This window comes from Canis lupus, chromosome 28 (genome assembly GCF_011100685.1).
Source record: "Canis lupus familiaris isolate Mischka breed German Shepherd chromosome 28, alternate assembly UU_Cfam_GSD_1.0, whole genome shotgun sequence".
NCBI lineage: Eukaryota > Metazoa > Chordata > Mammalia > Carnivora > Canidae > Canis > Canis lupus.
In genome coordinates this window covers 9,932,940-9,942,859 of record NC_049249.1, presented here as the reverse complement: position 1 = coordinate 9,942,859, position 9,920 = coordinate 9,932,940, and the positions used below count along the sequence as shown (strand labels likewise).

The 9,920-nt window shown below is 45.5% G+C and overlaps 1 protein-coding gene across 4 annotated transcripts in view; it reads right to left on the bottom strand.

Moving 5' to 3' along the window:
* Positions 1-627: 627 nt before the first annotated feature.
* Positions 628-9,920, bottom strand: part of DNTT (DNA nucleotidylexotransferase) — a 29,098-nt gene continuing 19,805 nt past the window's right edge. For 3 of the 4 annotated variants that reach the window (XM_038577947.1, XM_038577949.1, XM_038577950.1), the window contains exons 9-11: positions 5,507-5,752; positions 3,062-3,145; positions 628-1,054 (exon numbers count right to left, since the gene is read on the bottom strand). In XM_038577947.1, the coding sequence (XP_038433875.1) occupies positions 968-1,054; positions 3,062-3,145; positions 5,507-5,752 (417 nt within the window). In that variant the 3' untranslated portion in view covers positions 628-967. The remainder of the gene's footprint in view (positions 1,055-3,061; positions 3,146-5,506; positions 5,753-9,920) is intronic. The other variant, XM_038577948.1, reaches the window with a different exon arrangement.

Genomic DNA, 9,920 nt, shown 5'->3' with positions numbered 1-9,920 from the left:
CCTTACCTTGGGTATCCTAAGATGAAAAGACCAAGAGAGAACACCTCCCTGAGAGAGAAAGTGCCACTAAGATCCAGAGAGAGACTCAGAGATAGAAAACAGGGGAGATATTCCTTTGGCTGGGGCAAAGTCTTTTTTTTTTTTTTTTTTTTTTTTTAAGATTATTTCTTTATTCATGAGAGACAGAGAGAGGCAGAGACATAAAAGGAGAAGCAGGTTCCCTACGGGGATCCCAATGTGGTACTCTATCCCAGCACCCCAGGATCATGACCTGAGACAAAGGCAGATGCTCAACCACTGAGCCACCCAGGCGCCCAGTTTAGGAAATTATATTACTGAGTGAAAGCAGTGGGAACACATCCATGTGTGGTCTTGTGTTGGGACGCCCAGAGAAACAGCTCCATGGACACAGAAGAAGCCGACTATGACCTGAGCAGAGTGGATCAGGAGTTACTCCATCCTCCAAAAGCTCCAGAAGGCACCCACAATGCCCTTAGAATCTCTGATCTTCTCGTTAAACCTGTTTCTCTCCTCGAGATAAATCTTAAACTCCTCATTTTTTTCATTTTGTCACACTTTTATTTAGAATATTTTATAGTATTGAGTGAAAAAGAAGACTCTACCATCTTGTTTCCTTCTATTTTTATTGCAGATATACAGTATTTCAGCTACGCTGTGGGCAAAGTGGGCTTTGATGAGCCTCCCTGGAAACAAGCCACCAATTTCAACATCAATTCTATGGAAAAATGCATTGTGAATTCTAAGCAACAGTCATACAAATGGCCTATTAGAGCATAATCCATTACCAGGTGGTGTCTTATCATGTTTCCAAAACTATTTCTGAAAGCAATCTGCATTTCAATAAGGCTTAAAGAATCTCATATTTTCCTAAGGCATCTTTACTATAATATGAAGCATAATTTATTTAACCTAAGAAGAAAAGCTGAAAAAAAGTTGACAATTTTTTCTAGGCATTTCTTTCCCATGGTTCAATGTAATCCAATCCCAGATGTGCAAAAATTTCTTCTTCACTTTCTGCTTTGAGGAATATTTTCTGAAAGTATAAAAAGAAATATGTGCATTCAGATATTTTTAAATATCTCAATGCTGACATAGTGAAAGTTTTACTTGTAAATTGTCTTGGCAGAATGAACTATTACCAAAACATAATTCCCTGCTTCTGAGTATAAAAAGCTGTCTTAACTGACTTCTTTTTTTTATCTTAACTGACTTCTGTAATTTTTACATTTTCCCACCCAAAAATATGGTATTTTATGGATTAAAGTAAAATTACAACAGCCTTACATATTTAGCTACAGGCATTTGGTATTTTTCTTGTGGATCTGTAACCACAGTCGTTCATTAGAACCACCTGAAGGAACTTTTAAAAAAACATTGAAGCCTGAGCTACACCCCAATCCAGTGAAATTAGAATCTCAGGAGAGGTTCTACCACCAATCTATTTAAAGGCTCTGGATAAAAAAAAAAAAAAAAAAAAAAAAAAAAAAGGCTCTGGATAACTCTCATGTGCAGCCAGAATTATGCACTGCTGCTCCAGGTAATGAGGAGAAGCAATTATATGTTGGGTTCAGGCCTTCCTCTGTCCCCACCCCAACCTCCCCCAGGCTCCCACCCTATGATGTCTTTTAGACCAACCATCACTTTTTTCATCCCTTCTTGCCTTACATGCCCACAGCGTTGGGCATGTAAGATGTAGTCAGTTGTTAAACTATTTAGTATGTGTTAGTTTGTAAGTATTCCTAAATTGTGTTATGTAAATCTGCCTCCACTCACATGCTTGAGGCTTTCCTGCCAACATCTACAGCCCTCTCATCTGAGAGCACCTTGATTCTCTCTTTGGGAAACCACCTTTCCCTACTCGCAGTCCATGAGGATCAGGTGGGCCTAATTCCATCTTCAAAGAGGGCTACCACATGATCCAAGCCAGACCAAATAGCCACAGTAAAGGGTTCAGGGATGGGCACATGGCCCAGGCCTGGCCAATGAATGTCACCTAGGACTCTTGTCAGAACTATTAAGAAAGAGGTTCTTCTATGTCAAGCTTGAAGGATGAGAATCATAGGAAAACCATGCCTGAGAATGAAACCAACACTGAGGGAAATCTGCATTAGCAGCTGGATACAGCCACACCTGAAGTTGGTATTACCCCTAGATGCTGCAGTATATAAGCCAAGGACCCCTTTTTTGCCATGCCATCTTGGTTTGGGTTTCTGACTTGTAACTGAGATAGCTCTAATTGAATACAGCTCAGTTAGACTGTAAGTTCCTAGAGCATAAGATCATTACTTATGGAGAGAAGGAGTTATTTTGTGTCTTATTCCCCTCAGAGCTTATAGTTCCTAGAGCATAAGATCATTACTTATGGAGAGAAGGAGTTATTTTGTGTCTTATTCCCCTCAGAGCTTATAGTTTAGTGTCCTTGACCACTGTAAGAACAGTAGACCTTGACCACTTGGAAGAGTAAACTTGTAGATTTAACAGATGAATATTTAACTCTTCATAATTCATACAGTAATTTATCATTTTGCTGAGCCATGAATTTGGATACCGAGTTATATAGCTGGAGAGTGAGCCTAGTTGATTGCCCATCTACATTTCAGGACATCTCTTTTGCTCTGTCTCTTGCACTACACTCTCATTAATGACTTACATGGTCACTTAAAACGTTACTGCCCATTACATTTAAGGGGTACTTGAGTGGTATTTATGATTTGGGGAAATCCTTGGTTTCCTTTGGAATTATTCACTAAAAATACCAAATACAGACCAAACTCAATTAATGTTCACCGCTGTACTGGTTCTGAGGGCCCAGCAAGCTCATCATCATCGAGCCCAAAGCCCTTAAGGTACATTCTGGGCCAGGTGGGAATCATGCTCCCATCAGGATTTTTCTAGTTGCTCTTAACTGTGATCTGTGGGAGCAGGACACTTAGGGAAAAGAAACTGAACCTGAGCACTAAAATCAGGTCAGGAAAAGTGCTCAAGGAGCCCGCCATTGGGATGAGGATTGAAGTAGCCCATGTTGGGTAGACAACTCTACCTTGGTCTTGTCATATAATGCATGGTTATCCAGGATCATCTTCCGCTCATGAGAGGCATAACGCCGGAGGTCTCTCTCGAACTGCTGGACAAGATATAATTAAAATAAATTACTATCAAGTCTAGAATGTCTTCAGTATTATGTGTTTAGAGATATCTAAATCCCTATAATGAAATATTTATTTATCTCCACTAAACATTCTCAAAGCAGTTTTCTCCCTGAGGGCAAAGGTCCGTGATGACAGAGGTCTGCGCTTGCTCGTGCACACTAGAATGTAGGCTACTTGAAAACAGGAGCCCGACTTGTTAATGACCATACTCCCTTCTCTAACAGTGCCCAGCACCTAGAAGATGTACAGCAAATGTTTGTTGAGTGAATAAATAAATGTTGCAAGGATTGTGTCCAGGATAATACCTGGCCCTAGGTAAATGCTGGATAAATAGTAGGGTTTTTTTTTTAAGATTTTATTTATTTATTCATGAGAATACACACAGAGAGAGAGGCAGAGACACAGGCAGAGGGAGAAGCAGGCTCCATGCAGGGAGCCCGACGTGAGACTCCATCCTGGGTCTCCAGGATCACACCCCGGTATGAAGGCGGCGCTAAACCGCTGAGCCACCCGGGCAGCCCTAAATAGTAGGTATTATTATTATTATTATTATTATTATTATTATTATTTGCAATATCACTATTATAGAGAGGATTAGGAGTCAGGAGACCCAAATTCCAGCCTGGATTTTGTCCCTATATGGCTGTGCATCTTTTGGCAAGTCACCCAGCTTCTCTGACTCTTGATTGGTTGAACAGGAGGATGAAGGACGTGCATAAGTAAGGTCCCCTCTGGCTCTAACAGTCTCAGATGAGATTCTGTAAAACTGATGGTTTGAGCCGCCTATCCCAGAATATCCTGTTCCGTGGTCAAGGGTGGGCTCTGGGGCTGCAGGGAGTGAAAGCTGATCCTAAGATTGAGGATAGTTGCCACCCAGGTTGATTTTCCTGGGAGAAGGAAGCGTAGATCTCTAAACATTGATCTTTCCCTGAGAGGTAAGGAGGGAAGCATGGGGTAATCGCGCCCTCTAGTGGCGATGAGCCATCTCCTCTTTTAGGAAAGCTGGTTGAGGCTGGGACCCCTTCCCCACCACCACCTGGGGTGTAAGAAGACAGATTTTCCAAACAGAAGTCCTTTATAATGTGGCAGAGGGGGAGCCAGGGTTGTGAACAAATCAGGGTGAAGCAGATTCTGAGTGAAGTAGCTAATGGTCTGTGAAAATATGGAGGTATTACTGGGCACTGTGCTTCCTCTCAGCCCTGGGACACTGTCTTCATGCTCCCCTCTCCAGCATTTAGAGCAAAGGCTGCTCACACTATGTTATGTTGAGAACAATTCCCAGGCCCTGAAATCTTTGGGTAAAAAGGTGAAACTGAGTTTCTCACCTGCAGAATTTTAGACTAGGGGTACCTCGGTGGCTCAGTGGTTGAGGCATCTGCCTTCGGCCAAGGGGGGGATCCTAGAGTCCCAAGGATTGAGTCCCACATCAGGCTCCCTGCATGGAGCCTGCTTCTCCCTCTGCCTGTGTCTCTGCCCACCCCCCTCTCTCTCTCCCTCTCTCTCTCTGTCTCTCATGAATAAAAAAAAATCTTTAAAAAAAAGAATTTTAGACTAGAACTAATTCTGGTCACCCACCAACAGGTATCAACCTGGAGACAAAACACACCACATTCAGTGGCTGCATAAGTAGGGCATAAAGATTATAACACAAGTAGCTACCATATACTGAACAGGTGCCACATTTAAACCCATGTAGCCTCTTGTTTAATCCAAATGGCAACATTAGGAGGTTACCCACAAGAGAGATGGCACAACTGGAGCTTATAGAGGCTAAACCACTTAAAGTCGAAGAGTAGAAAGCTTAGTGTCCTATCAGCACCTGCAGAACCAATAGCAGTAATTTCCAAGAACTCTGAGACAAGAGACTAGAATGTGCTGGAAACATGCCTGTCTTCAAACAAAATGAACAAAAGGCAACCATTTCTGCCAGTGATTCCTAACTGGTCTGACCTTGTATAAAATTGGACTTCTTTTTAGAACTCTCCCCTTCCTCAACAGATTCTGCGTTCCCAGAGACTCAGGTCTGTCAGACAAGCTGCATTCTAGCTGCATCCGAAACATGAGCAGGGCTTTTTTCAAATACAGATTTCTGGGCTCCATCCATCCCCAGACTTTCTGATTCAAGAGGTCAGGAGTGGGGATGAGGGGGAGGATTTAGATGTCTAACCAGCGCCCAGGTGAACTGCTGCCGGCCTAAGCCCACACTGTTCTAAATTAATCAGTCTCACTTGACCACATGCAGGGGCAATGCCTCCCTCCGCTGCCATTGTCTCTTTCCTGGGCCTCAATAGACTCATCTTTTGAATCCCCCATCTTTGAATCCATATAGCACTTACCCTCGAGCCAGTCCAGCCCAGCAGGGCAAAGGCACGGCGCTCATAGGGGCACATGACCAGGTCCACACGGATGGCCTTCCAGGTCTTCCCCTCCTGCTGGCTGCACTTGCCACCATCCACTCTCTGATGGTGCAATTTTAAAATCAGAAAACATTTTTGAAAATGATCTAAAGCATCCACCTTCCTGCTAGGCAACTTTAATTTTTCAAATGTCGACTCCACGAGGTCACAGTATAAAAGTAATCCCTGAAAACAAACAGAAAGATATCAGGAAGTGTCCCCAGTGGACGGGGTCTGCAATTTTATACTGGCTCTTACTGAATGCTCTCAACAGAAGCCTCACAGGTTTGAGCAGTGTGTGGCCATGCTTTTCCCTTTTGTGAGCCCACCTGGCACTGGGAGAGGAAGCCAGGAGGTGGGTGCATTATCCTCTCTCTGCTGCAGAGAAATTTAGTGGTTAGAGAGGCCAAGCCCACCTCTGGCAAAGCCACCAGAGAATCCCTCTCCTTACTTCTGAATTACAAGTCTGTGCTCAGGAACTTGCCCTACACCTTCGAGTACAAACCAACCATGAACAACAGCCCTGCCGCTTTTTAGGCAGGTGCTTTGAGTGTCCCTCTATATTATACTGATGACCCAGTTTCCTTGGCCCAAAGGGTTGTGGCTGGAGGCTCAGCCCCGCTTTGGGGTAGGACGACTCACTACTTCTAGGTAGCATTTTAAGATTGTCACTCTGTTCGCCTTGGAGAGTGGGATAAAGTTAGTGATGGTTATCCTACCTAATGTTGCCGAGTCAGAGAGATAAGATGTGTCCAGAGATCCTCCAATTTGTCTGCTCTGTGGCAATTTCTCACAGCACAGGGCAGATGTGGGGCAGGGAGAGGCAGTGATAATCAATGCTAAATCTGAGTGTCAACTAAAAAGGCAAATAACCTCAAAATAATTCCATCGTAGCTATGTTATTATGCATTCCTTAGATCAGATGTTCTCCAATTTTATCATCAGAAGCATTTGGAAAGTTTGTCACAGTACAGTTTGTAGGGCCCTCCCTTCTCCCCCCTCCCCCCAGTGATTCAGTGGAGGGAAAGTGAGAATTTGCATCTCTAACAAGTTCCCAGGTGATGCTGATGCTACTGGTCAAGGCACCACACTTTAAGCATCATTGGTTCCGTTTATTTATTTTCTTTAAAGATTTTATTTATTTATTAGAGAGAGAGAGCATGTGGGTACAAGCAGAGGCAGAGGAACAAGCAGACTCCCCACTGAGCAGGGAGCTGGCCATGGGGCTTGATCCCAGGACACCAGGATCATGACCTAAGCGGAAGGCAGATGCTTAACCAACTGAACCACCCAGGTGCCCCTGGTTTCGTTTATTTTGTTATAAGGAATGCTTTGCATTTCTTCTGCAGCCCTCCAAGAGACATTGTTTTAGTTCCACCAAACTCTGAAGGGACATTTTTCCTGACCTCAGAAAAGGACTCTAGCTCTCCAGTACATTCCTCAGGAAAGGTATTAAGAAAGAACACATTGTTTGAAGGGGGCTAGGAGGGAAGCACTGGTGTCAGGAAGACCCTTTGGGGGCAGTGGCAAATGTTGCCATAAAACAATCTAATAACCAGCTCAAGAAAACACAATTCTGCTTGTTAATGAAACTTTATGAAAATGAATACAGTATAGCAGCCTTTCTTGTAAATTTGAATTATGTACATTTGAAAAGTGAGCTATTAAAATATTACCCAGTCTTTCTTTGAAGTCCTATTTGGAATAACACCCACCTCCCCCCCAAAATCCACAACACTGGCTTCCTAATAATTATGAGCTGTGTTTGCACGACAGTCACTTTGGCTGGTTGTAGACAAGGGGCCATCCTGGGTAAGGGTTTGCTCTGAGTTTTGCAAGGTGTTTGAGAATACGTGCCTTGAAAATGCTCCTGTCTGCATGTTCAGGCACTTGTTCTGCAGTAGGGCACAAGTATCAAACACACACACACACACACACACACAGCCCCTGATGTGGCTTCCTGCTCTCTGGCTTGGGCTGTCTTGGGGCATCTCTGTGTTCTACCCTTTTGTGTTGCTCGCCATTTATTCTTTGGTAACTTCTTTCCTTCTTTGAAAATCCCTTTGAAGTTTCTGGCTCTGGCTACCCAGCCATAGCCACAGGGTGACTACATTTCCTATCAGCATGTTTTTTTCTTCCTACTACTGGAAACTAAGGGTCTCCTGACAAGGAGGGATGCCTTCCATGTTCCTCCCTCCCTCCCCAGGGGACCGAGCAGCCCACTGGCAGGCTAATGACACAGCCCTCCCCCTATCTGATAGCCAGGATCCATTATTCTTCGGTTTCTGTTTCTTCAAAGTCAAGTCTGTTTCTCAGCAGGAGTGAATATGTTCTTTACTCTAAAGAGTGTAAACACTTTCACTCTCTCAGCCTTCCAGGAACTAGGGATGTAGCCCAGTAGAACAGTGAGTGGTCCCGACCAGGGTCCTACCCACAGGGGTGAACCCCACCATGCTCAGTTAGCCCTCCCCTCTTTGGGTTAGGAGAATGCAGGCTGGAGGAGCCTTAGGCCTGGGGACCTCTACCGCACAACAGTGCTCCAAGCTCTTTTTCCTCCCTTTTTTCCCACTGACCAAGAGGTCTTCTATAAGGCTCACATTTACTTAAAAAAAAAAAAAATTAGAGATTTTATTTATTTATTTGAGGAGAGAGAGGAAGAGCACACAAGCAAGGGGAGAAGCAGGCTCCCCAGGGAGCAGGGAGCCGCCACAAAGCTCCATCCCAGGACCCCGGGATCACGACCCCAGCCATAGGCAGATGCTTAACCTACTGAGCCACCCAGGCACCCTAAGGCTCACATTTAGATTCAGCTGATGGGCAGCTCAAACCGATGCCTACTGGCTGCTCATGACGCTCACATACCCCGTGCATGCTGAGTATGTGCATGCACATACCTGCGTGGGATATTATCGTGCAATTTGGAAAATGGAAGTCTTGGTAAGAACGTCAGGGCTGAGAAGTGAAGTAGAAGATTTTAAAACCATGGTGGTAGGGGCAGGCCCAGGGCCACAGGGGTGCAGGCAGAGCTGGGACACCTGACTGCCCCTCAGTATCCCCTCCTCAAGGTCCTGTTTGTCCCCAAGTGAGGAGGAGCAGCTGCTCCTGGGGCCCTCAGCTGGCAGTGGGCCTGGCTCTCCGGCAGAACTCAGGGATAATTGTGCATGAGTGAATCATGCTTACAGCCAGTGTTTGTTAGGCATTATCAGGCCCTGTGTCAAGGGCTTTATCTAATAATTATCAGTTAATCCCCCTGCGCATTAATGAAGTGAGAGAGCCTTGCCATCTCTGTTTCATAGATGAGGAAAGATTAAGCAAAGCATACTAGGTGATAAGGCCAGTAAACGGCAGGGTTGTGCTTCAAATGTCCCAAATGCCCACACCCTGAATGTCCCAAATGCCCACACCTCCACCTGTGCCTGCCCATCTCTTTCCTTGGAGGTCAGAGGTATGACTTCCTCAAACTGAGAGAAGACGAAAGGAGAAAGGCTCCTTATCACCAGGTCTTAGTCCAGAACAGTCTCACGGCATGAGAAGTGTAGTGCCTAAAAACCCAGACTAAATAGGCCCTCCTTCACAGGGACCCCAGGTCTTGCAGTCCCACAGGCCTTGATCAGGAAGTCCATGAATTGTGCTGTCTCTCCATGAGAAATTGCCAACTTCCCTGCTTGAGCAGAGCAGAGGGGCCCATGCAGGTGGGGCTGACTCTTCCTCATCCTTCCTTTCCCTGGTTTGGCCTAGAAAGTTCACTCTCAGGTTCCCTGGCCACCCTGTGTCCTCTCTCCTGAGATGGACGAGGGGACTTGGGATGGCCTCAGAGATGAATTTGGATCTAGTTCTAATGTTGGGTCCTCCCTTCTGGTGCTCCTGGCTTTTATTTCACTTCATCTGAGGTTTCTCTCTCTCTGCCATATAGATCACTCAGGAAGGATGAAGTTGTGCCAGAAAAACACCAGCCTCAGTTTCCTCAGCCCACCAGGCTTTAGGCCTCTGGGGTCGAGCCCACTAGTCTCTTTGGGAAATGGAGCTCTCACTGGAGTGGGGCACGAGTCAGGGCCCTGTAGGTGGCTCTGGCTGCTGCTCATCCTTCACTTCCTCTGCCTGGCAATAGGTAGCCTAGGGTAAGTCTGATCTCCTCAGTGGGTGGAGGCTTCTGAGCCCAGCCTGTCCTGGCTAGTTCCCTTCTTCCCGTCTCAGCATAAAGTCAAGGTGGTTGTTGACCAGCAGAGTTCAAGGCACCAGCAACGACTCCTGGGCTAATTCTATCTCAGTCCCAGTGGTCCTGCTCCACCCCTAAGCCTGCGGCTGCCCCTCTCACACCTCCCAGGTCTTTATGGCGCATGGTCTCCATTTGTTT